Source organism: Bison bison, unplaced genomic scaffold (genome assembly GCF_000754665.1).
Source record: "Bison bison bison isolate TAMUID 2011002044 unplaced genomic scaffold, Bison_UMD1.0 scf7180017864495, whole genome shotgun sequence".
Lineage (NCBI taxonomy): Eukaryota > Metazoa > Chordata > Mammalia > Artiodactyla > Bovidae > Bison > Bison bison.
Window position 1 is genome coordinate 10,865,594 of NW_011495054.1, and position 27,580 is coordinate 10,893,173.

General features: G+C 45.5%; 1 protein-coding gene across 1 annotated transcript in view; it reads right to left on the reverse strand.

Moving 5' to 3' along the window:
- TTC28 (tetratricopeptide repeat domain 28) overlaps positions 1-27,580 on the reverse strand; it is a 582,431-nt gene that overhangs the window by 32,653 nt on the left and 522,198 nt on the right. Inside the window, exon 15 of the mRNA XM_010828858.1 lies at positions 1,921-2,061. Coding sequence (XP_010827160.1) covers positions 1,921-2,061 — 141 coding nt within the window. The remainder of the gene's footprint in view (positions 1-1,920; positions 2,062-27,580) is intronic.

Genomic DNA, 27,580 nt, shown 5'->3' on the forward strand with positions numbered 1-27,580 from the left:
GCAGGAGTTCCATTGCTGGCATCTCCTGAGGGCAGGCTCGAGGCTACAGGCAGGTTAGGCCTGATGAAGGAGCTGGGCAGAGAGCAGCTGGGCAGTGAAGCCAGATTCCCACGCTGCGGGCCTGGCGGCCCCTCCCAGCCTCAGGCTGGCCTGTCCTCAGCCTGGCCGCCAGCACTGACCACATTGTTTAAAGAACCATTGCTTAGTGAGCTAACCAGTGGTCCTGGGCTCACTGGACCTACCTCAGAGCTGCTCGGAGTGACGAGTGTTTTCTCAAAACAAGCAACTCCATGATACAAAATTCATACCCCTTCTTGTCCAGGGATGATGAGCTAGGACCCCAGGTACACCTGGTTTGACCCCTTCCTTGCCTAGTGCCCAAGGCCCTGGAGGAGGGGCTCCTGACCGCGGGTGCGCCTGAGATCAGGTCGGCCGCAGGTGCCTGGCAGTGGCCTCTGGCCTGTGCACTGTCTCTCACCCAAAAGACACGAGGTAGGACGGGAAGCAAAGGGCAGGTGAGGCCGCAACCTGGGGTGGTCAACAGCTGCTGCACAGGCACATGCACATTTCATCCCTTCCAAAGGTTATCCACCCACGTGATCCGGAGAATCCAAGTTTAACAGTGTCCTTCCCACTTCACTCAAGACGGCAGAAGGTCAGCATACGTACGAGCTTCCTGCACCTTCCAGAGCCTGGCACGTGCTGCTCATGCATTAGCTGCTGTAATTCCATGTAAGGGAACCCAGCCAAGTAGGAAGCTTGTTCTCACTTCAGTGACGAGGAAAAGGCTGACAGTGGTGAAGTCACCTGCCGCAGGTCCCACAGCTGACACGCAACAAGGCCAGACCCAGCCTTGCAGTCTTCACACCCTAGTTTACAACCACAGATCGCAGCACTGGCAGAGCCGAGATCGCCGGCCCCAGAGCCCGAGGAGCTGAGGCTGAGGATGGAGCCAGCCTCAATCCCACGCCTCCTCGTGCCTGGTCCTGTTCCTTCCAAGAAATTAGAGCCACAAGGGACACTTGCGAAGGGGGCAGGGCCGCAGAGGAAACTGGGAGTGAACCAGCCTGAGGTTTTGGCCTCCTGACAACCAAATGCCAGTCCCTTCAGCCCTGGCTCCTGGCTCCCATCCCATCTGACTCACCCCTGGGAAAGTAAACACACGTTTGTCACCCTGACAGCACAATAATGGGAGGAAACCGGGGCCTGGAGCAGGAGCACATGGGGCACAACGGTCACTCCCTCCCGCGTGCCCGCTGCCCCTGCCGCCCTTCAAAGGCAGGGGGCTCAGCGTCCAGGGTGTCTTTCTGGAAAGGTCTCTCCAAACTTGACTCCCAGGTGTTGCCAACCAGCGACAGCGGGAGAGGTGCTCCTTAACCCAAACCACCTCCCCTGTTCATCTGGACACAGCTCGGCCTGCACCCCCGGTGAAAAGACGCAGGGGCACACCAGCTGGCAATTTCAACCTTGGCTCATCTCAACGCCACTGAGGCCTATGGTCAAGTAGTGGAGACAGGCCCCGGTGTGGACGGGCTCCTCCCCAGCAATGCTGGCATCTGCTCACCTGGCCTCCCTCAACCTCAGGCCAGAAAGGTCCGCACAAGGGCCTGGCCGTGAGCTAGGGCAAAAGCTGGCCAGAGAAAAAGTGTGTGGCACGGCCCTGTGCGGCCTCTCCTGGCATCTGGGAGATCAGCCCTGAGGCCACGGGAGTGAGCAGTGGACTGTCCCCTGGGCCTCCCACCCAGCCATGGTGTACGGTCATATCAGGCCTGCCGCACTTCCTCCCCCGACCTGGAGGGGCTGCTGTGACCCCAAGGGCCAGAGCACCGTGCTCACCCCTGCAGACCCCCATCCCACCAGAGCCCACGCAGCTGGAAGGTCACGGAAGGTGCACCGCCTGGGAGGCAGGGCCACACGCACCTGTTAAAGAGGTTGTTGCGGCGAACCATCCGAAGAAAGCCAGTGGGGTCGGTGACCGAGTTGAGCCTGTTGTTCATCTCCTCGAACTGCTGGTCCATGATGTCTCCAGCTTCACTCTCGGTCTCGCTGCTGGCACAGGCCCTGCAGGGAAACAGCAGAGAAAGGTGCCGAGTGCTGCAGGCCTGCTCCAAGGCCCCGTCCTCGGCTCCAGCACGGCCCGGCTCCTCCCGAGTCGTCCCCCTCCTGCTCCCTGCGGTCCACCTGCTCATGTCCAGCACTGCCCCCTGCTGCAAACCCCTTTCAGGAAGAGGTTGTACCAGTGCCCAGGTTGCACTCCCTGCATCCAGCGTGTGCCCCACATGGACGGGGTGCAGGATGGCCCCTTGCTGAATGAACGGCACCACTTGCTATGTCCTGCCGGCTGGCGGGCACTCTGCCAGCTCAGGGCTTGGGCAAGTGCACAGTGTGGCAGGAGCTCCGGTCCATTCCAGCTCGGAACCAGTAACTAAGCACCTGCCTGTGCCAGGCACCACACCAGGCAGGGGATGCACAGTCCCTAAAGGCACTTTTCCAGATGAGGAGACAGACATGCCCAAGAGTGGCTGCAAGGCCAGGCAGAGGGGGACTGTTTGAAATGTAGGCTTGAGAAATGTGGCTGATTGAAGCCCATTCCAAGGTCAGCATGAAGATGTTATAAGTTTTGAATTACTAAATTCGTATTTCCCCTTTGACAGACTGTGAAAGAACATCTCACAATGGGTTTTAAAGAAACAGAAATACTCAGGAGTGCCTTGATTCACCAGCCTGATTAAAATAACAGAGGGCATATTAAACGTGTGAGAGGCCAAGCAGAGGCAGCTTGAGCAGCCGCAGACAAGCAGAGGGAGTGCTGGCTGCCCCTGGTCCCCACCGTGACCCTGGCCACAGCACCAGGGGCTCAGCAAAGGCCGCTCCATGTGTGGAGCCCCGCCTTCCTTCAGCGCCCATTGCTTCCAGACTCTGGAAATGCAGAGTGACGTCCGGCTCACAGGCGACTCCCAGCCCGCACGGCAACTGTGTTTAAAGCTCCTGCTGCCTAAGGAGCGGGTGGAGGGGTAGAGAGCACTGGAGGCACACAGACCAGCCACGCAAGCCGCTCAGGTGCAGGAGAAGTGGCACCTGGGAAGGGACAGACCCGCTGCCAGAGAAAAGGGGCTTGGCGCACCGAGACTCAGGTTGAAGGTGAGCATGGCCTGCCTCCAACAGCCAGGCCGGTGAGCCCCTGGCGTCAGGATCACAGAGAAGGGGATGACTCCTCCCCTGGTTCGTCCTGGGGCCGAGATGCAGCGTGTGACGCCACTTAGTAAACCTGAAGGCTCTACATGAACGTCAGCCCTGATGAGAGGGTCCATTTTACGTGTCAACTTGAGCGGGCCCCGGGGTGCCTGGCCCAGCGTCACTCTGGGTTACGAGGCTGCAAGGGCGTTTCCGGGTGAGATTAACATTGGAATCTAGACTGAGGAAAGCAAACTGCCCTCCCCGGGTCGGTGGGCCCTGTCCAACCTACTGAGCATCTGAACCAGAGGAGAAGAGGGAATGAGAGAGGCCTCCCCGCCCACTCCCCTGGAGCTGGGGTGTGGCGCTTCCCACCTCAGATGTGGACACCCCACAACTTACACCACCGGCTCTCCATCTCTGGCTTGCCAACAAAAGACCTGGGACGTCTCAGCCTTCAGAGCCGTGTGAGCCAATTCCCCACAACAAAGCCCGTGTGCATGCGTGCCCTGTAGGCCCTGTCTCTCTGGAGAGCCCAGCAAGAGGCACCAGAGCCCTACTCAGCCATGCTCCTTGGAGAAGGTCACACCAACGCCCCGCCACTGGGAGGGGATCCCAGGAGCTGAGCCCCAGAGAAGTGCTGGGAGATGGATAGCCTTCAGGGACGGCAAAGAGGTGTGATCTCAGAGCCAGCTACTCTCCTTCGTCCCAGAACCACACCAATGGCTGATCAAGGCATTACTAGCCCAACTTCTTCCTGGCGCCCACAACTGAACCCGCCCTTCAAACCCAGCAGTGCCTGGCACACAGCAGGTGTACAAGGAAGAACGGTTGATCGATGCCAACACTGGGGAGCATCTTACAACATGCAGGGTATTTCTAGCCAGATGTGATTTCATCTGTACAGCAAGCCTGTAAGGCAGCTCTCGTCATCTTCTCTAGGTCTGGAGAAGCTGAGGAGCTAGCCCAGGAGCACTCAGCGGAGGAGCCAGGCCTGACTCTCACCCCTCCCCCTCTGAGGTTCCAAGCCTCTCGCACAGTCCATCTCTCTCTGCTGGGGTTTGACAGGGGAGGAAGGGAATGAAGACAGGAAATAAGAGGAACCAGGAAACTTCCGAGCACCTAAACAAATCACCATGCCTCCACCCTGCTGGAGAGCAGGGAACGAAGCTTTATTCCTCCTGCCACCCTACGGGTATCAGTTGACCAGGCCAGCAGCTGAAGGCTGAAAATGCTCCCTTGGGAGCTCTGGGCCCTTCATGGAGACCCTGGTAAATATCACTCAACAAGCTTTTCTGTCCAGGGACACATTTATCATCTGAACATGACAGCCTGCTCGGAGCTGAGAAATCGGCTTGTCATTCGGTGCTTTGCAAAGGGGAGAAGAATTGACTGAACTGGTATCAGCCTCCATTATCTTGCAGCTCTGCTCTCACTGTCAACTGCGGACGGAGCCCTCAGAATCTCATGCTTAATGAGGCTGTTTCCTATTTCCTGACCCTTCAGAGTATTAACACCAAAGGGAAAAACAAACAGGTGATGTCACAGATAAGGGAATTTCCCATTTACAAAGCGAGCCTCATCTGTACAGCAGGGAGCCCGAGCGCCTTGCCATCAGTGGTTGTCATATCACAATCACAGCCTTCTCATCTCTCTAAGAGACTTTCTAGAGATGGCACAGCACCTGGTCTGGTTCCATTCACTTTGATCCAACAAGGATTACTAACCGAGACCTACATAAAAGAGCCACAGAGGTCAAACAGAAGACAGTGACATGCCTTCAAGGTATAATACATCCAGTACGACCGGTGACTACTGGCTAAGGTGGGTTAAGAAGGAGGCAGGAGGGTATCAGCCTGGAGTCAAGAAAGGGAGGGTGCGAGAGCCCTCTGGAATCAGCAGCATCTGAGAGGCACTGGAAGGACAGCTTAGACAGGAAGGGACTGGGGTGGTGTGTGGGAATCAGGGGATGGAATGGTATAAGAAGGCACGGAGGTTACGAGAGTGGGGGGCTCTCTGGGGCCTAGGGACTAGCCCAGATGAGCTGGAGGAGATGGTAAGAGTGGCAGGGAGGAAGGAGAGAGAGGTGGAGGGCCTTGAACCTGGAAGGCAGTGGAGAGCTGTCAGTCCAGGCTTCTGGTGGGCTCAGGGCGGTTGTCTGAGAGGCAGTCAACTGGTCCAGAGTGGAGAACATGGACTACATGGGGAGGAGAGAGAAAGTCAGGTGGCTTTTAGCAGCACTGCTCAGAAGCAGCCCTGAAGGCCCCAGGGCCAAGCCCGAAGGAGACTGTTGGCCCCTCACACCTACTGGGAGCCCCATTCTCAGGAGTCACTAGTGTGTTAACACATCAATGTGCCTGGGTCTCAACACGCCAAGTGAGGCAAGCTTTCCACGGCCCTCAGGCTTGGAGATCTGGGTAGCAGCTCCTTCATCCCCCAAATCCCGTCTCCCTATAAATGGACATTCCTGGCTGTGACCCCATGTTCCTGGTTCCTCCTCATTATTTGCTCTCTACTGTCACCAACAATGGTTCTGCTTGTCCTGTGGTTGGGCCAACTTAACTCATGAGTCTAGACGTGTAAACTAGGGTGGTAAGGCAGAGAGTAAGAAAGTGAGAACTATCAGGAAAATATTACCAAACAGAGAACTTGTTTGCCTGAAACTCATTGAAGGAAAAGGATAAAAGACAACTAGCAGTTAATTTATAGCAGATGGGCCAGTGGTGGCAAATAAAGAAACTGCAAATAGGAGCTGGTCTTCAGTGGAAGAGGAATGGACATGCTGAGTCTGGACATGTCATTCATGGAACGACATGAAGAGTTTGGACACGCTGAACATGCAGACAGGACTCTGTGTTGGTGATGCCAAGTGTGCAGATACTGACTCTATTATTTAGATGGTCTTCATTCCAAAAGGGCTGGAGACTTAGAAATTCAAGTCTGGTGCTGAAGACAGAGCTTGGGACCAATTGTTTGATAGCTCATTCATTTATTTACCCAATAAATATTATTAAATATTTGTTATAAATATCCTGACATGCCAGGTTCCAGTTCCAGGTAAAACGGAGTAAGCACGTAACACTCCATCTTTCTGAATGAACGCAACTACACACTCTGTCTGGACCGCATGGAATAGGGTATCTGAGGAACACAAAAAGTTAATATCAGGCAAATGTGGGAAGAAGACCAGCATTCAAAATGGCACCAAATCACAGGTGAACTTCACATTCTTGCCTCTGTAGAATCCATCAGACAGGCCTCTCTGCAGCTCTCCCTTCTCTGTGGCCCCCCTTCTCTGCAGAAGTAGGCATCAGCATGAACAGAGAGCTCCAGGAGAAGCTCTCTATTTCCAGCTCAGAGAGACCAGAGAAAATCCCCCATTTTTCTTCTCTCATGTCTGTTCTCATGTTCCAGGCCACAAACAATCCTGTCAATTGACCTACTCTAAAATAATCACTAATGGAAGAAGAAAAATGACATAAGAAGGCATCAGGAACATCAAGAAAGAAGGGAGAGTAAAATAAATATCAAATGTCTGAGTAAATACAATAGACTGTTCTTCTCCTCATGCCATCTCCTGGAGTTTTCACATAAGTAGATGTAGTATATAAGACAAATGCAAGACGGGGTTGGGGGGTGTGGTGGCAGAGGTTCCCATATGGTGATAAGACTTTTACATTTCATTCAAATTAATACAGTATCAACAGCAAGTAAACTGCAAACTATAAAAGTATATATGTATTATAATCTCTAGCACAATTATTTTTAAAGTTATAAAAGACATAGTCAAAGACATAGATAAATTAAAATGAATTTTTAAAAAGTTCAAAACTCCAAAATAAGGCAGGAATGGGGAAATAGAGGAATAAAAAACATAGAACCAACAGAAAACAAATATTCAAATATTGATATGACATACATAAACCCACACATATCAATAATTATATTAAACATAAATGGTCTAAATATAGAAGCTGACAGAATGGAATTTTAAAATAATCTAATTAAATGCTTCTACAAGAAAAGTCTCCTCAAATATAATGATATTAAAAGGAGTAAAGTAAAAGGCAAAGAGATAGACCATGCAAATATTATTCCAAAACAAAGCTTGATTGGTTATGTTAACAAGTAGACTTGTATACAAGTAGACTTCAAAGCAAAGAAAATTACCAGGGATAAAGAGGGACATTACACAATGATAAAGGGGCCAATTCATCAGGAATGCACAACGGTTCTAAACGTGTTTTCACCTTTCAACAGAGTTTCAAAATATATGATGCAAAACGTGACAGAACTGAAAAGTGAGGTGCATAAATTGAGACTTCAATGCTCTTTTCTCAGTAGTTGACAGAATTGGTACACAGAAAATCAATAAGATACAGAAGAACTTAACAATACCATCAACTAACTGAATATAACTCACATTCAGAGAAAACTCCACCCAACAAAAGTTCAATACATATTCTTGTCAAATTCATAGCAAGTATTCCCCAAGACAGACCGTACCCTTGGTCATAAAACAAACCTTAATAGTTTTTTAAAAATTGAAATCATGAAAAATAAGTTCTTCACCCACCATGGACTTAGATTTGAAAGTAAAAAAACAGCAGGAAAGTCTCCAAACTTTTGGAAACTGAACAACTCACTTATAAATAACTGTTATACAAGAAGTCCTAAGTGAAATTAGGAAAATATTTTGAGCTGAACAAAACTCTAAGTACAACATAAAATTTGTGGGACATAAATAAAGACTTAGAGATACATTTATAGCCCTAAATGCTTATATTAAAAAAGAAAGGACTGGGACTTCCCTGGTGGTCCAGTGGTTAAGAACCCACCTTCCAATGCAGGGGGCGTGAGTAAGATCCCTCATCAGGGAACTAAGATCCCACATGCCACGGGACAACTAAGCTTGCATACTGCAATTAGAGAGCCCACATGCTGCGACTAAAGAAGCCCAAGTGCTCTAGAGCCTGTGCTCTGCAACAAGAGACGTCCACATGCCACAACAAACAGGCCATGCAGCCGAAATTTTTATAAAAGGTGTTGTGGGGGGGAGGGGCTGAAATGACAAGAAGGTGGATGTACCAGTACTCATGTCACACAAAGGCTACAAGGAAAGACAAAGGACACTATTCTGTAAAAAGATTAATACAAGAAGAGAATATTATACTCATTAACATACATGTTCCCAATATAGGAGTGCCTAAGTGCATAAAACAAATACTAACAGACCCAAAGGGAGAAACTGATGGGAATATAATAATAATAGGAGACTTTAACACCTCACTGATATCAATGGACAGATCTTCCAGACAGAAAATCAATAAGGCAACAGAGATCCTAAATGACACAATAGAACAGTTAGACTTAGTTGATATTTTCAGATATTACATCCAAAAGCTCAGAATACACATTCTTTTCACGCATACCTGGGTCATCTTCTATGGTAGACCACATACTGGGACACAAAACAAGCCTCAACAAATTTAAAAGGATAGAATTATTTCAACAATCTTTTGCAACCTCTACAGCGTGAAACTACATGGAAAGAAAAGACAAAAATAAGAAAAAATGATTATATGGAAACTAAACAACATGTTACTAAAAAACTAATCAGCCAATAACGAAATCAAAGAGGAAATTAAAAAAAATACCTCAAGACAATGATAATAAAAACATAACCACACAAAATCTATGTGATGCAGCAAAACCAGTTCTAAGAAGGAAGTCCACAGCAATAAATGCCTTCCTCAAAAAACAAGAAAAATCTCAAATAAACAACTTAACCTACCATCTGAAAGAAATAGAAAAAGAAGAACAAACAGAACACAATGTCAGCAGAAGGAAAGAAATAATAAAGATTGTTAAGAAAGTAAAAGAGATAAAATAACAATTAAAATATCAATAAAACTAAGAGCTTATTTTTTGAAAGGATAGGCAAAACTGACAAACCTCTGGCCAGGCTCACCAAGAAGAAAAGAGCAAGGACCCAATAAGCAAAATAAAAAATGAAAGAGGAGAAATAACAACAGATACTTCAGAAATACAAAAAAAGAAGAGAATGCTATGAAAAATTACACACCAACAACTTGGACAATCTAAAAGGAATGGACAAGTTTCTGGGAATGTACGTACAGCCTACCAAAAGTGAATCAAGAAGAAATCGATCATCTGAACGGACCAAACCCTATTAGTGAAATAGAATCTGTAATAAAAATTTTTTAAATCTCACTGCAAACAAAAGTCCAAGACTGGATGGTTTCACAGGGGAATTCCACTAAATATATCAATAACTTACACCAATCCTTCTCAAACTCTAAAAGACTGACGAGGAGGGAGCACTCCCAAAGTCATGCTATGAAGCCACAATCACCCTGATACCAGAACCAACACTACCAGAAAAGAAAATTACATGCCAATATCTTTGATGAATATAGATGCAAAAATCCTCAACAAAATATTAGCAAGCCAAATACAACAACACATAAAAGGATTATACACCATGATCAAGCTAGCTCATTCCAAGGTCACAAGGATGATTCAACAGATGCAAATCGATGTGATATATACCACCACAACAACCAAAGACAAAAACCATGTGACCATTCAATAGATGCAGAAAAAGCATTTGAAAAAATTCTTCATGTATTCATTATAAAAAATTTCTTACCAAAGTGGGTATAGACAGAACATATCTCAACATAATAAAAGCTATTTATGACAAACCAACAGCCAATATAACAGTAAACGGCAAATAGCTGAACACCTTCCACTAAAATCTGGAACAAGACAAGGATGCCCACTCTTACCACTTATGTTCAGCCTTATATTGGGAAGTCTTAGCTACAGCAATCCAGATCAAAAAAAAGAAATAAAATTGAAGGGAAGAGGTAAAACTGTCATCACATGCAGATGATGTGATGCTCTAGATAGAAAATCCTAAAGACTCCACACAAAAACTACTAAAACTGATAAACAAATTCAGCAGGGTAGCAGGATACAAGATTAACATACAGAACTCTGTTGCATTTCTCTATACAAACAATGAAATATCAGAAAGACAAAAAAAAAATCCCTTTAAAATTGTATAAAAAAAAAAAAACAAAACACACCTAGGAATAAACCTGACCAAGGAGAAAAAAGATACATGTGCTGAGAACTATGAGACACTGTGGAGAAGGCAACGGCACCCCACTCCAGTACTCTTGCCTGGAAAATCCCATGGATGGAGGAGCCTGGTAGGCTTCAGTCCACGGGGTCGCTGAGGGTTGGACATGACTGAGCGACTTCCCTTTCACTTTTCAATTTCATGCATTGGAGAAGGAAATGGCAACCCACTCCAGTGTTCTTGCCTGGAGAATCTCAAGGACGGGGGAGCCTGGTGGGCTGCCGTCTATGGGGTTGCACAGAGTTGGACACGACTGAAGTGACTTAGCAGCAGTATGAGACACTGATAAAGGAAACTGAAGATGATTCAAAGAAATGTAAAGATATCCCACACTCTAGGACTCGAAGAATTAATATTGTTAAAATGGCCATACCACCCAAAATAATTTACAAATTTAATGTGATCCCTATCAAATTATCTCATGACATTTTTCACAGAACCAGAACAAATAATCTTAAAATTTATATGGAATAGGAAAAGACCCAGAATTGCCAAAGCAATCCTGAAGAAAAAGAACAAAAGTGGAGGCATAACCCTCCTGGACTTCAGACAATTCTGCACAGCTACAGACTTCAAAACAGTGTGGTACTGGCATAAAACACACGTACGGGTCAATGGGACAAAACTGAGAGCCCAGAGATAAGCCCACACATCTATGGTCAGTTAATCTTAGACAAAGGGGGTAAAAATATACAGTGGAGAAGTAGTATTGGGAAAGCTGGACAACTGCATGTAAATCAAAACAGTTAGAACTTTCCCTCACACCATACACAAAAATAAACTCAAAATAGATTAAAGACTTAAATATAAAACATAAAATCATAAAACTCCTAGAAGAGAATATAAGCAAAACACTGTCTAACAAAAATTGTAGCAATGTTTTCTTAGGTCAGTCTCTCAAGGTGAAAGAAATAAAAGCAAAAATACACAAATGGAACATAATCAAACTTACAAGCTTTTGCACAGGAAAGGAAACCATAAATAAAATGAAAAAAACAACCTATGGACCGGGAGAAAACATTTACAAATGATGTGACCAACAAGGGCTTAATTTCCAAAATAAACAAACAGTTCATAAAGCTCAATTAAAAAAAACAAAACAAAACAAAAACCCAATCAAAAACTGAGCAGGAAGACATTTCTCCAAAGAAGATGTACAAGATCGTCAAGAGGCACACGAAAAGATACTCAGTATCACTAATTATCAGAGAAATGCAATTCAAAACTACAATGAAGGATCAACTCATACTGGTCAGGATGGCCATCATCAAAAAGTCTACAAAGAATAAATGCTGAAGAAGGTTTGGAGAAAAGGAACTCTTCCTTCACTGTTGGTGGGAATGTAAATTAGTGCAGCCACTATGAAGAAAAGTATGGAGATTTCTTAAAAAACAAAAGAGTTATGATACTATCCAACAATCCCACTCTTGGGCATATATACAAAAAAGATGAAAACTCTAATTCAAAAAGATACACACACTCCAATGTTCATAGCAGCCAAGACATGGAAGTAACCTAAATGTCCACTGACAGATGAATGGATAAAGAAGATCTAAGCAAATGAAGACACATGCCATGTTCACAGATCCTAAGACTCAATTCCCAAATTAATCAGTAAGTTTAACATAAGTCCAATCAAAATATCAAGACATTTTTATAGCTATACAGAAGTGAATTCTAAAATTTATATAAAAAGACAAATGAACTAGAGCAGGTAAAGCAATTTTGAAGAAGCAGAATAAAGTTGGAGGAATGACACTCCCAGATTTTAAGACCTGCTATAAAGCCACAGTAACAAAGATAGTGTTGTATTGGTAAAGGAGAGACATTGAGACCGTTGGGAAAGACCCTGATGCGGGGAAAGATTGAGGTCAAGAGGAGAAGAGGGTGACAGAGGATGAGATGGTTGGATGGCATCACCGATGCAATGGACATGAGTCTGAGCAAACTCCAAGAGGTAGTGAAGGACAGGGAAGTCTGGTGTGCTGTAGTCCATGGGGTGGCAAAGAGTAGGGACACAACTAAGTGACTGAACAACAACAACAACATACATCAAGGAAACAGAATAGAGTCTAAAACTAGACCCATTCAAATATGGACAGTTAACTTCAGACAAAGGCTAACTGCAAAGATGACTTAACAGAGGAAGAAGTCTTCTCAATAAATGGCTTGGGATCAACTGGACATCCACATGCAAAGAAACGAACCTTGTAAAATAAACCTCAGACTACATAGTACACCTTATAGAAAAACTAAGTCACAAAGTGAATTGCAGATCTAAATATAACTATAAAACTATGAGACTGTTAGAAGAAAATAAGGGAGACAATTTTTGTGATCAGATTTCTCACATTCATTTCACCAAGAGCATGATCTAGAAAGAAAAAAACTGATAAAGTTGATGTCATAAAAGTTAAAAACTTTTGCTCTGTGAAAGACACTGTTAAGAGAAGAAAAAGACAAGCTATGGATTGCAAGAAAATATCTGTAAACCAGATATCAGGGCTTCCCTGCTGGCTCAGATGGTAAAGAATCCACCTGCAATGGGGGAGACCTAGGTTCGATCCCTGGGTTGGAAAGATCCCCTGGAGGAAGGCATGGCAACCCACTTGAGTATTCTTGCCAGGAGAATCCGCATGGACAGAGGAGCCCGGCAGGCTACAGTCCATGGGGTCGCAAAGAGTTGGACATGACTGAGTGACTAAGCACACATCTGTAAACCAATGTATATGTCAAAAGACTTATATCTAGAATATATAAAGAACTTTCAAACTCAACAACAAAAAAAAATACAGCTTAATCTGAAAAGTGAGCAAGAGAGCTGAATAATCTTCTAACAGTTTTCTTTCTCACCCAAGAAAACAAAAGAATGGCTAATAAGCATATGAAGAAATGTTCAATGTCATTTTGCCATTAGAGAAATGGCAAGATATTACTACACATCTATATGAATGGCTCAAATTTTAAAATGCTGACCATATCAAGTGCTAGCAAGACAAATCAACTGGAACCCTCATATAGCACTGGTGTGGATACAAAATGGTATAGTCGTTACAGAAAATACTTTTCACTTTCTTATAAAATGAAACATTTATCATATGACCCAACAATTCCACTCCTAAAGAATTTATTTATCCTATTTACCCTAAAGAAATGGAAATTTATGTGACATAAAAACTGTCAATGAATATTTATAGCAGTTCTAGTCATAACTACCCCAAACAAGAACCAACTCACAAGTCCTTCAGCAAATGAATGGATAAGCAAAACATCCATATAATGAACACTCAGTAATAAAGAAGAATGAACTGATACAGTCAGCAACTTGAAAGACTCAAAAACTTTAGGCTGAGTGAAAGAAGCTAGTTTTAAAAGGTTATATACTGTATGATTCTTTTACTATAACATTCTCAAAAGAACAGACTGTACTGACAGAGAACCGATCCGTGGTTGCCAGGGGATGGTGGCAGAGGGAGGTACAGGATATGATGATAAAAAGACGGAGTTTTCTGGGTTACAGAACTACTTTGCATCCTGGTCACGGTGGTGGTCACACAAATCTTTACATGTATTAATTTTATAGAAATGACATCAGAAGAATAAAATGCACTCTGTGCCAGTTATCCATTTACTGCTTCTATGTTCCGATTCATTCTGCCTGGCCTGCCCTGTGATAATGGATCACAGCCCTTTAAGTATAATTCCTTTGTCAGTGGGCACAGTTCTCAGCACTGTCAGTAGGCAGCACTAGAGAGACAGGCAGGAGGAAGGGGCTCTGCCCTCCTGTTTCTGGTGTGCTTGTTCAGCGCGCTCCTGTTGGGCGGGCACCTTCTCCAGGGCCCAGTTCCTGCAGCTCTGGTGCCTTCTCCACAAGCCCACTTTCGCAGCACACAGCAGTCGGCAGCCTCCAGTGGCCATCAACTGCCCCTGGTATCCACCCCTGGGTGGTTCTGCAGTGGACTAGGACAGCCCACTGTGAACAGCTTCCCACAGCACCCTAGAGAGCACAGTTCCAGCACATTTTGAGGGTGGATTTCCAGCATCTTCTCTGCTGTGAGCCATGGCAGTGCCTCTCCAACAAAGCCCAGATCTCAGCCCTCAGTGAGGGTGGGGTGATGTGGGGCCTTCCTCCTCAGGGTAGTGACTGCTCCTTACATCTGCTCTTCCTATATCCTTTAGAATATTCTTACTAGCCAATCCCTTTTCATTCAATTCTCTGTTAGAATATCTATCTATCCCTGTTCAAACTACTGGGTGATTTCTTGCTCTTGCTTTGATGCTGACTGAAACATATCTTATGTTTATGAAGACATAAATTAAATCCTGCTATTACTAAATCCTGAGAGAAATTCAGAAAAGCAAGATAAACCTCGGTGCTACTTATTTATCCATCTGGCCATCAGGCACACCAACCCTCAAAACAAGTCACTGTGCAACCAGCGTGTGCCGGGCCCTTAGCTGGGGCTTGGTTCGCTCCAAAGTCGGCCTCTATCCTTGACAAGCTCAGGGAAGTGCTAGGTGGGCAAACTAATCTCTGCAACACAAAAATAAATCATTACATAGTGGCGTCTATGTGTATAGAGATTAAATGAAGTATTGGGGATGAGAGAGAAAGAGATGGAGGCTGAACATGAGAATATGAACAGATAAACAGCCCATGATTGTGCAGAGAGTCCCTGGAGCACTTGGACACACAGCCAACCTCTGGCCACTCTTCTGATGGCTATGATCTCAAACAGAAGAAAGAGCAGAGAAGTGCCAGCTTGGCAGACAAAACTGGTGGCCACAGTTCAGCAAAGGAGCGACCAGAGGCCTGGAAGGACAGAAAAGGTGTGGGCCAGGTGGCAAGGTGGGGGAAGAGGAGATGGGAGGCTGCCCAGAATGGGGAAGCCAGGGCCGTGCCAAAGCCCTTCTCCCTATTCTGCCCACATCCAGTCCAGTGGGCCCAGCCCTGGATCCCTGGCCTGCCTACCTGTCCTGCCCCCTGGGCTACCTCTCCGCCCCAGTGGCTCTCTGGGCCTAAGGATATTCTGGCTCAGATTTGCCTCCCTGGCCCTTTCTACTGTTGGACCTCCAAAGGAGGCAGCGTTCTCCATTCTTGTTCCAGGCCCCTGACTTTGCATTTGCCCAGCAGCCAGACTCCTGGCTGGACCTTGCCCCAGGCCCCTGCATGGGGCTGAGTGGAAGGTTGAAATTTAGATGATTTCAGTTATGGTTATGGAGAACAGTGAAGGCAAAGGCTAAAGCCAGTATAAGCGGGCTGAGGTGCAGGATGGTGGCGCCGGTCCTGGTAAGGGGCTGAGAGGTGAGCTGGGGGGCCCAGTAGGTGGGTGGTGGCTTCTCCATGGTGCCCACCTGCCCTGCCAGCATCTGCTCCTGCGGCTGAGCAGCCTGGTCCTTCCCCTGCTCTGGGGAATATAAATCATGCTATCACAGAACAGGCTCCAAAATGCTGTTCACATGCAGCTTTCCCCAAAGACGGAAATGGCCCATGAATCAAGTGCCACGGAGCGGCGCCCGAGCTGTCCTGTTCTGGGGACAGGGCTTGGCCACGGTCTCCAGAGAGGATTTTCATTTGCAAGCATGGCTTCCCGATCTCTCCAAGTACACACTCTCTGTCATCCTTCTGACAGCTGTGACTGAAGCGTCACACAAGCACACTTTAATTTATGTCTCAGTATCCCTCTGCTAACTCATTCCTTCTTCATCCCCCTACCCCATCTCTAGGCCTCTTCTGCACTGATAACCAGTTACTTTCCAAAGACCAACCCGTGGCAACCTTGAAGCTAGAAACAATTGGGGAGAAGCCCCATTCAGTTCCTGGTGTAGCAGGAAGCACAGGTCAGTAGCTGTGGTAGCTCCAGTACCACTAGTCCCCAGCCGATGGAATCAGCTCAAGGGAAGGAAATGCCCCTTCTTTCAAAGCAAAGACTTCTTTTTAAAATTTTTTTACAAAAACTTATTGATGAGTCTTCATTGCAATGCACAGGGTCTTCACTGTTGCACACACGTTTTCTCTAGTTGTGACAAGCAGGGGCTACTCCAGTTGCAGTGTGTGGGCTGCTCATTGTGTGGCCTCTCTTGTGGAGCACAGGCTCTAGGGTACTCGGGCTTTGTAGCTGCAGCTCGAGAGCACGAAAGCTCGGGCTTAGCAGTTGTGGTGCACAGGCTTAGCTGTCCTGCAGTATGTGGGATCTTAGTTCCCAGACCAGGGATCAAACCTGTGTTCCCTGCATTGGCACATAGATTTTTAACCACTGACTACTAGAGAAGTCCCAAGACCTCTTAACAACTGAAAAAAAAAAAAAAACTTGAGGCAAGAGTTAGTTCATTTGCTGCCACTGCATACAATCATTCTGGGTTTCCTGATGACGAGGCCAGTCTGACTGTGCCAGCACCCTGTATTATGGGAGTCCAGAGCTGGGTGCCAGAGAATGTCCTGGAGATATGAAAAGGTACACAGAGGGCAGGCACCATGTGCACTGGGCTTTGCACAGCCAGTTAGCCAATAGCTGAAAAGACCCACTTATCCAAGAAGCCACTTAGCAAGAGTCTCAGAAACCAAAGACATATGACTCTGAACTCAAGACTTCTAAGACCTCTGAAATTTTCCCATGTGAATTACTTGCTAGTCTCTGTCTGTTTTTTCATCGTGATTACAAGTGAAACTTCAGATGGAAAGAGCCTGGGGCTTCCTTTCAGGGACAGCAAGGAAAGGAGGAGTGGAGAAGCAGCGTCCTGCTCTGTGGCATCTCGTAAGGGAGAAGAGCCAGGGGAACAGAGATGCTGAGGCAAGGCTTTAAAGCAACGGGGGAGAAAGCTGTGGTGCAGCAGACAACTGTAGGGCATCTGCCCTGGTCATGGTGATTCTACTTGTAGAAACTGTCTCCCTGACCCCCAGGGCCACAGGGGCGAGTTCCTGCTGCCAAGTGTGTGCCTGACAACGCCCACTGCTGACTGGACCAGAGGTGGACACCAGCTTTAGGAGGGCCAATCAGATTCCTTTCCCAGAATCCGTGCCCAGGAATTCAGGGAGAGCGAAATGTGACTCACTGTTGTCAGCTCTGCAGGCCCTCTGTGAGTACAGCAGCTGCTTCTGATGGCCCTTCCCACTCCGGACGGAGGAAGAGAAGGAGCAAACCAGAGGGAGGGCCGGTGGCAGCCACAAGGGAGTGGCTGAGCAGTGGCGGGAACAGGCTGCCCGGCGCAGCCTGGGGCTCCTCACAGCTTTCCTTCCCCATTCTAAGCTTGCCTTGGGTTTCAGGGGATGCTTTGACCCCATGACCTTATTATAAATGCCCCTTTCTGGTTCAAGTGAACCTTTGAGAGGGCTGCTGTGGGAGGAGGGGAGGAGGAGGGTTGAGCGGTGTCCTTGGAGACCTGTGTGGCCTTAGTGCAGGGAGCCAGTTCCACAGCTGCCCAAGTTGCCTGGGCATCACTCCATGTTGTGGGGCACACAGGAGAGGCCAGCAAGAGTTCAGGGGGAAGGAAGAGTGTGAGCTGCCACCAAAGCAAGATGTGCCAGCATCACCCAGGAGGGCAGGGCAACAAGAGGGAGAGAGCCCTTCCCAGTGAGGGAGGTACAACCAGAGGTACAGCAAGTGCAGACTCTGAGGGTAAATCCAGGGGTCCAAACCCACACTGCTGGTGTCCCCACCACCTCTGCAGCGGCACTCACTGTCAACACCGCCCAGGGGCACTGCTGCTTCTTATCAGAAAGCAAAAGTCACCGTCATCAACTCATCTCGCTGGAAATGCTTATATTAGGATGGAACGAGGTTTTATGTGTTGTTCCTCTACATCACTCTGAAAGTGAAAGTGTTAGTCGCTCAGCTGTGTCTGACTTTTTTTGACCCCATGGATTGGGGGCCCCCAGGCTCCACTGTCCATGGAATTCTCCAGGCAAGAATACTAGAGTGGGTTGCCCTTCCCTTCCCAGGAGAAATCTTCCTGACCCGGGGATCGAACTTAGGTCTCCCACATTACAGGTGGATTCTTTACCATCTGAGCCCCACCAGGGAAGCCCCTATATCACTCTAGAAATTACTTCTCCTTGTATTGTCTCAAGATTGCAATCCACATTATTATCTAACAGTTATTATTTACAGAACAAATCTGTTGGTCTGAAGGTAAATGATTATATTCACCTGCCAGGAATCTACACATAAGACACACACAAAGTCAGTAAGTTCTGTTAGGTGTCCTGGTTTTAACCGACACTGGAACTGCATTCTTAAAATGAGCATCTGAATGTTTTAAAAAAGCCTCTTGCCTTTTGCATCTAGACAGTTGTACAGTTTTAACTCAGAAGCACTTGTGAATCCTGAGTATCTCACAGCCTGGAATTATCTAGTCTCTACTTAGGAGGAGGAACATGGGTCTTTTCCTAGCCTTTCTTCCTTCAGTAAACACAGTGATCAAACAAATGAGGAGGTTTCACTTCCACTAGCTCAACAGCCTGTGTGCACGAGGACGAAAAGACTGTAATCGACAGGAAGGACCCATTACTTGGTCTCTCATTTTTGAAATCTCCGCTGAGAGAGTGTTGACAGTGGAGAGCGCTCCTGACAATGTGACTCTGGAACCCTCTCTACTATTGATTTGGCTTCGTCACATCAATAAAGACCCATTCAACCAACATGGACACCGTGTGTTACAGTGTGTGAAAGTGTTAGTCACTCGGTTGTGTCGGACTCTTTGTGACCCAAAGGACTGTAACCCACTAGGCTCCTCTGTCCATGGAATTCTCCAGGCAAGAACACTGGAGTGGGTAGCCATTCCTTTCTCCAGGGGATCTTCCTGACCCAGAGTCCGAACCTGGGTCTCTTATATCTTCTGCATTGCAGACAGATTCTTTACCACCTGGGCCACCAGGGAAGTAGAAAGAGCCAAAGCCCCACATCAGGGAGACTCAGGGAGACTCCCCCATCCTGGTCACCACCTGTCTCCCAGGTGACTATCCTTGGCCTCACACTGGTTGGGGGCTGTCTAAGGGCTCACAGTGGCCCTGCTCCACTGCGTCGTGTGGTGTGTAAGGGTGGTGAGGTCCACAGTGCGGTGGCCAGGGAAGGAGGTGAGTGTAGTGTGCATGTCACTGTGCAAGATGAACACGTCATGGGAGAGCTGTAGGTGTGAGCGTGTGAGAGTAAGTGAGGGTGTGTGCAGACAAAGCATTTTATCAGGGGAGTGGCTCTGGGCCCTTCCCCAGGCATCTGAAATAGGGTATCCATTCTCATCCACAGGGTGCCCCAGTTCCCAGTCCAAAGGGCAACAGAGCTGGGATGTGTTACTATCCACAGCAGGAGGCAGTAATGGAGCGCCGGGGCCGATGCTGAGGGAAACTCAGAGGAGTGTAGGCACCTGTCCAACTAACCCTAAGCAGCAGAACTGGACTCAGGAGCCAGGAGGCACAAATTCAGGCCTATGCCTCATCGCGCCCCCATCCCAGCCTCCACAAGCTCAGAAGCTGCCTGATCCAGGAACATTTTCTAAAGCCAGGTGGGGACTGCGAAGCCCAGAGTCCACAGAGGTGCTTCCAGACCTCAGCCTCTGCAGCAGCCCCTCCCATACACCATGCATGCTGTTTCGTTTTGTTTTTTTTCTCTTCATTTGATCCTATGTCTTATGGAGAACAGGCTGTTATAATGAAAATGGTTTTTGAAGATCCCCATGAGGTCCATTTCCCTTGTCCACTAAAAGCCAAGAAGGTCTGTGGAGGGAACATTTGCGTCCATGGTGAGCATCCTACGTATCATCTAGGAGCACGTGTGCATGGAGGGACCAATGCAGGAAGGGGAACGGTGGAGTGTGGGCATTCCTTTAGCAGCTGCTCGAGTCAGCCTTTAAAGATTTTCGTTCTCTACAACTCCACTAATACAAATTATATTAAAAAGCCAAATGAACCCTTTAACAAATGAAAAGAGATGAAGTTTAGGATAATGGGAGTATTGTAGCAAAGCTCCTACTGTGTCTGCTTTTGTAAAGGGAGCCCTGCAGCTAGACCTGCATGAGACACTGTGAAAGAGCCCCTCAGAATTGTGACAAAGGCACCCAGCCCTGATATGTCACCATAAAAATGCATATTTCAATACAACATGGTCCCTTTAATGAGGGTAACCAGAGGGACTGTGCGATAGTTTTATTTATAAGCCTTTAAATCTAGGTAAATTGCACGCATTTGAAATTTCTATACAAAGAATGTCACCAAAAGCTACCAAACCAAGTCTACTTAATAGGTCTGGGCACCGAGACGGGGGACAGAGAAGGTCAAGGCATGGCTAACTGCTGGGCAGAGGCCACGGGAGGGGAGTTCTTTGTGGTGCATAGTCCCTAAAAGCTTCCAAAATCGCTTCTACAATCACCCCCTATTCCCTAGATCCTCTGTCAAGACTGTTCAATGAAAACAGAGAGACAAGTTGAGGGGACCTGTCTGGTGACTTCTGTGATGATTTCTGATGTCATAGGCATGCTTGGTACTGTCTCAACTGAACTCTGGGTGGACAGTTTCCAGTTCACTTGCAGTGTTTGTTTCCTGAGGAGAAACACTGGTTTTCTGAAATAAGTTAAAATGATACAGGATTTTCCTTTGTTAATATCGAAGTCTTTGACCTGGAGGGGAGAACCAGTCCTCCCCACCCTTCCCTCTAAGCAAAGCTTATTTCCTTTTTTGTCTAATTGGATTTTCTAAAAGGATCTGTTTCCCCTCCTCTATCCAGATGCCCGCGATACAGTGCTGTACAAAAAGCCGCTGGCTGGTGTCGTTCTCGTCTTTTTCTGCCACATTAACCCGGTAGGGGGTTTACCAGCTCGAGATTTTGAAAAGCTGTTGTCAAATGGTGAAAGCCCCCAAATGCAACTTAAATGGTTATTAGCTGGTGGGAAACATCCCCTGCATTCTAATACCTCCATTTAAATAACAATAATAAAGAAAATAGTAACAATAAGAGTAAACTCCATGCCTTCACAGCCATGATTATACCCTACCACCCATAGTCCACACAGTCCATGGCCAGTTCTCAAAAGGGTGCAGCTTTGGCTGGTTGGGCGCTTCTGATTTTGCAGCCAGCCAGCAGGGGTCGCTCAAGCCATCTAGCAGCTAACTCGAGCTTCCATGACACCGTGGATAATTCCTTTAAACAATCCAAAGCATAGACAAAAGAGCCAAGGGGGTTCCTTGCTCTATTAAAAGCCTTGAAACACATGTATTTGCCAAATGGAAAGGTGCAGAATTAATTGGAAAAGAGATGAAATTTGTGTTCCTCAGCTCCCTTGGGGGTTTTGTAATTAATAAATATTTGTAAAGCCTTTGATAAGTATGAAGTACCATATATGCGCTAAACAAAACAAGCTTTTGTGAGCTTCAGAATGTACTTGTGGTCCATTTCACATTAAATCAAAAGACACAGCAGTTAGGAATAAGAGAAATGGTAACAGTGCCGGATAGTGACCCTTTACCACATGCCAGGCATTTTCCCTGTTATTGCCTGAATCGTGATCATCTATCGAGGTAGATATTATTATGCTTATTTCATAGGTTTTTGTCAAAAGCCCCTAAAAGCTCTGTGAGATTCTGTCACTTGCCCCAGGAAGCCTAGCCAGTAAGTAGAACTGCCCTGATTCAAACCGAGCACCACATCCAATTCTTTCCAAGTCCCAAACTGGGGTTCTTTCCATAGCCCTCTTGAATAGCCAGCATAACAAAACGTAAGAATTCCTTATGCCAGGAATTCTCTAAAGGAAACATTACAGCAGGAAAAAAAAAAAAAAGGACCCAGCCATTTTTAGAATAATTAATGAAGTACAAATCGTGTAATTCCAAAAAAAAAAAACCGAGTTGGCTACAGGGTTTCTAAAATAATGTCTCAAGTGTTTTTATTTCTTTATGTATATTCAATACTCTATAAAATGTCTACAGATGTGAAAATTATAGTAAATATGTTCTGCAGTCTTAATTGCTAAACGATTACAAAGTAACTAAATAAGAGGTGGCAGGTTGCCCTGTGGCTTTATTCGCCTCTTTCCGGAGAGCAGCAAAATCATAAAGTCTTCTCTGACACAACAGGTTTCTATGGTTACGCGAGACGTAAATATGTCATATGTCCTGTGCGGCAGGAGAGGGCCAGGCAGGCGCGCTGTATGCAGCAGCCCCCAGAGGGAAAGCACTCATGCAGACGGCACTCCTCAGCCAGTCAAATATCTGTTTCCAGGTTTACAACAGGGTGGGAACAGGAGTAAAAGCTTCTGGTGCTAGCAAGACGATCTACAGAGCCCAGAGAATGGATAGGCATGCTGGTCACAAAGAAACGCAAAGAATGAAATGGCTTCTGCTGTGTCAGGCTTGAGAACTGGGGCTTGGGCCTTAGCTGTGGGAGGCAGAGGCTTCATCCACCGCCCCTCTGGATCGGGGGGGCCTATCTTCTCCCACTGGGCATCTGAACAGAAGCTACATGGATCCAAATTATTCTGCTGGTGGTCTGCTTTTTTTAAAAACAAAAAACACACAAAAAAAAACACCTTAAAGATGCATAACTCGATAGTGGCTGCTGAGAAACCAAATAAAGTCGTTTCCATTTAAGACAGAATAGGGTTGAGAACTGCCACCTCTGAATCCAGGGTTTACCATGTGTATCATGAGAAGTGACAAAATGCAATAACCTCCATCATTAAGACTCAGGATGGAATATCAGCAAATCCAAATTCAAAGACGTAGGATAATAACAGCTGAGACTTCTCCAGAGCTATTTTTATTACATAAATTATGAAGCAATATTAAATGGAGAAATGCTGTTGCCCATTAAATGGAATTCCTGAGACCCTGAAGTATGGCCTCTCCCTGCTTAACCCTGAAGTGTTTCACAGATCACCCGCTCTAGAATGCACACACTCCAGGGGCCCTGCAATCCGGGAAAGCAGTGACTGGTGCAACTACATTACTTTATTTTTTAGTGATGAGAAAAGGAAGGATGGGCAAAACATCCCTAGGAGAAAAAGAGGCAAGGTCTTCTAGGAGAGACAGCTTTTGCCTGAAGATAGTGCTTACTGGTACCTTTTGGAGAAAAAAGCAATGCCTCTTGGTGGACAGTTCAGCTTTTAAGGTTTTTGGAACACAATGAAATAATTCTTTTAAAGGTAAATGTTAACTGGATGCTTCTTACCCAGAGGAAGGGTTATACAAACCCTTAGCACTTTTTCCACTTAACGGGGACAATCTGAGTTAGGAAAATAGCACAGGGACCCATTTAGGAGAAGACAGGGACATTATATGCTAGGTATCCAGCCCTCCCAGAGAGAAAATAAAGAGGCTGGTTTCCTAAGCTGTTTTCCAGGCACTAGAAATGTGGCAAAGGCAAAAATGGAGAAGGAATGATGAGATGGACCAAAGGGAAGTCCCTGGTGATCCCAGGATGGTCCTGTGGGCAGCAGACCATTTGCTGAAATGAGGCCTCCAAATGAATAGCTTGGACTGATTTGAAGACAAGGAAATATTAGGCTGTGCTAAATTCCTGCCTGGGTCCTGGACCATTTCAGCTGGCTTCCATCTGCACCAGACACAATGCAAAACCAACACTTCTGGGCTGAAATATGGGGTTCCAAATGGGTTACTTGGACTTCATTTTAAAACCAGGGTTTGAGCCTGTCTTCAGCCCAAATGAAAGGAAGAGGAGGTCAGAACCAAATCAAGGATGAGATAAGGCTATTGCAAAGGACAGAGCAGAGAGGGTAATGGCTTCCAACTCGATCACTAGCCATCTTGACCCCTTTAAGTCTCATGACCATCCTGATGTGGGACCAGCGTCCCACGGCGGGCTCCCCTCTAGCGCATACCTGCAGCCATCACCAGCTCCCAGCTCACATCACTCTGCGCCCTTGGAATGTCCCACCCTCTCTTTAGACAACCCACATCTCTCCCCACCAATAAACTCTGCCTAATATTTGCCTCCTCCATGAAGGCACTCCCACTGACTAAACCCACTGGCTTTAGATCCTTTCACCTACATTTAGTATTCAAGGGTTTGAGTATATAAAATCTAAGAGCACTTCCAGCTCTAAAATGTTATTCACAGTTTAACAGAATAGCTGAAAACAATAGCCACAGTAAAGAGATGGTCTTACTACAGTCCTTGTCTTTATTACAGCCCCTGTCTTTGAGTCCAGTGGAGTTCTGGAACCACATCCAGCAGCAGATTTTGGCTGAGCTCATACGATCACATTGGTGTGTTTGGATAATTTCAGCAAGTCTGACAGTGAATACGAGCAAAGATAAATCAGTGTGCTGACCTGACAGCACTGAGTGGAAAGAGCAATGACAAAAAGGTAAGGTCTATCCTTTCATTCATTCAACAAACAACTGCTGAGCCCCTTCCATGAGAAGACAAAATAGGGAGTAACACAGACACCGTTTCTGTCTTTCTGGTCAGGGGAGAGATATACAAGTGACTATACAACAGCAGCACTGGGTGACAAGTGAGCAGAGGGACACTAGGAGCTACGCTGAGTCCTCAGGCAGCTATGGGATGACCAGTGAAGAGACAAGACAGACAGACACAGAGCAACTCTGCACATGTGAGCCAAAGTTAGACAGAAAGGAATGGTATGTAAGTGCCAATGGGCCCTGGAAAACAGGAAGAAGAGGCATGGTTTTGTAGACTTAGAGAAGGTGCGTGCCTTGAAGGACACCCAGGACTGAGATGAAGAGAAAGAGAAGGCAAGGATGACAGCCTTTAGTCTACCACAGATTTGGGGCTGTGTGCTAGGAACTTCCTGAATACAATCTGGTTTTAACTCACAACAACTCTGTGAAGTAGGCATCATAATCTCCATTTTACAGATGGGAAAAGTGAGTCTGAAGAATGTTAAACAACTTATCTAAAATGGCACAGTTAGCAATTGACGAGGTCAAGATCTGACTCATCAAGGACAGGCAAGCCTGGCGCAGCGCAGTCCATGGGGTCACAAAGAGTGGGACACAACTTAGTGACGGAACAACAGCGGTGCTTCACCACCCTCCCATCTACCCTCGTTCCTTCTCTCCCCACCATCACCACCTGCCTGTGCAAAGCCTGCCTACCCAACACTCACCTGGCACTTCTCCCATCATCCCTAGAAGACCGCACTCACATTTCCTTTCCCGTCGGCAACTGTTCTAATGTGTTTGTTGTATATCATTTTGCCTGAACTTCTTCCTCCAAATCTGGATATAGGTATTTAAATCCTGTTAACAGTATCATTTTATATACTTCATCCTCTTCCTTATTTTTCCACTCTAATTTTTAAGGTCCATATGTCCATGCTGCACTTAGTATATTTTCCCAAAATGTAATTATGAAAGAATTAAACATATAGAAAAGTTGGAAGAATTTTTATAGTGAATACCCAAATACTTACTGCCTAGATTCTAACATTAATATTTTAATAAACTTGCTTTATCACATATCTATTCAACTATTTTTCTCTCTTTCCATTCATCAATTCATTTTGAATTTTGGATTCAAGTCAAAATAAATTTACAGACTTTATTAAAGTTCCCCTCAATACTTCAGAAGGCATAATTATTAGAACAATTATTTGTTTACAGTTTTTAATGTGAAATTTATATACAGTAAAAATAAAAACAATTACATGAAATGAACTACACAAATCTTCATTATGCATTCACTGACTTCTGACAAAGGCATGCGCTTGCATTCAAAAACCCAATCAAGATACAGAACATTATTTTCACCTAGAAAGTTCCTTCATGATTCTTCCTAGTCAGTCTTCGCCCTTCCCACCCCAGCTGCCGTTCTGATTTTTTTCCACTGCGGGTTAAGCCAGCCTGTTCTAGAACTCTGTATAAATGGAATCATGTAGTACATATGCTATTGCATAAGGCTCCCTTCACTCAGCAGAGTATTTCTGAGATTCATCTGTCCTGCTGCTCCAGTTTGTTGCTTTTTATCGTTGGGTCCCTGGTGGCTCAGACGGTAAAGCGTCTGTCTACAACGCGGGAGACTCAGGTTTGATCCCTGGGTCAGGAAGATCCTCTGGAGAAGGCAATGGCACCCTACACCAGTACTCTTGCCTGGAAAATCCCATGGAGGGAGGAGCCTGGTGGGCTACAGTCCATGGGGCCGCAAAGAGTCGGACACGACTGAGCGACTTCACTTCACCATTCCGTTGTACAGCTATAGCACAGTTTGCTTAAACTTTTTATTGATTAGACACTGAAACTGTTTCTAGTTTGAGGCTATTATGAATAAAGCTGCTAATAACATTCGTGTAGAATTCTTTTTATGAACATATATTATCATTTCTCTTGGGTAAATACCTAGGAGTGAAATTGCTGGCCCACAGGGTAGATAGATATATATTTAGTTTCATAAAAACTTTTAGAACTTTTCCCAGAGTGATTATATAGCTACAGCCACTCCAATAATACATGAGTGTTCCTGTTGCTCTACATCCTTACCAACATTTGTGTTGTCAGTCTTTTAATTCTACCCATTTTGGTGGGAATATAATGGTATCCTTTTGTGAGTTAAACCACCTTTCCTTGATGACTAATGACAGTTTAAAAAAAAAATTCTTTTGATATGCACATTGCCATTCATGTAACTTTTTGGGTGTAAAATTGTGAGTTTTTTCTTAAGTATTTAATAGAATTAGCCAGTGAAACCATCCAGGCTTTAAGTGAGTTCGCTGTTGTCATTAAATAGTATTTTTTATTGAATTAAATTTATCTAATAGATGTAGGGCTATTCATATTTTGTTTCATCTATTGTTGGTTTCTGTAAAATGTATTTTTCAAGGAATTTTTCCATTTCATTGTAGCTGAATTAATTGGTATGAGGTTGTTCCTAATATTCCCTTATCCTTCGCTGTCCATAGGATCTGCAGCAACAATGCTCCTTTCAGCTCTTATATCCATAATCCATGTTCTGGCTCTTCTTAGCCAGTCTCACCTGAGGTTCCTCAATTGTTTGCTCTTCTCAAAGAAGCAAGTTTTAGTTTTATGTGTTTTCTATACATTTTCATGTTTCTCTTTCATTGATCTTTCTTTTATCCTTGCTATTTCCTTCTTTCTACTATGCTCTTTTTTCCCTAGCTTCTTTAGGTGTAAATTTAGGTCACTGATTTTATTTCTTTTTCCAATATAAACATTTAAAGCTATAAATTTCCCTCCATGTATTTAGCTACATATTGTAAACTCTGATGTATTTATTTTCATTGTTATTATAAATATTTTTAAATTTCCTT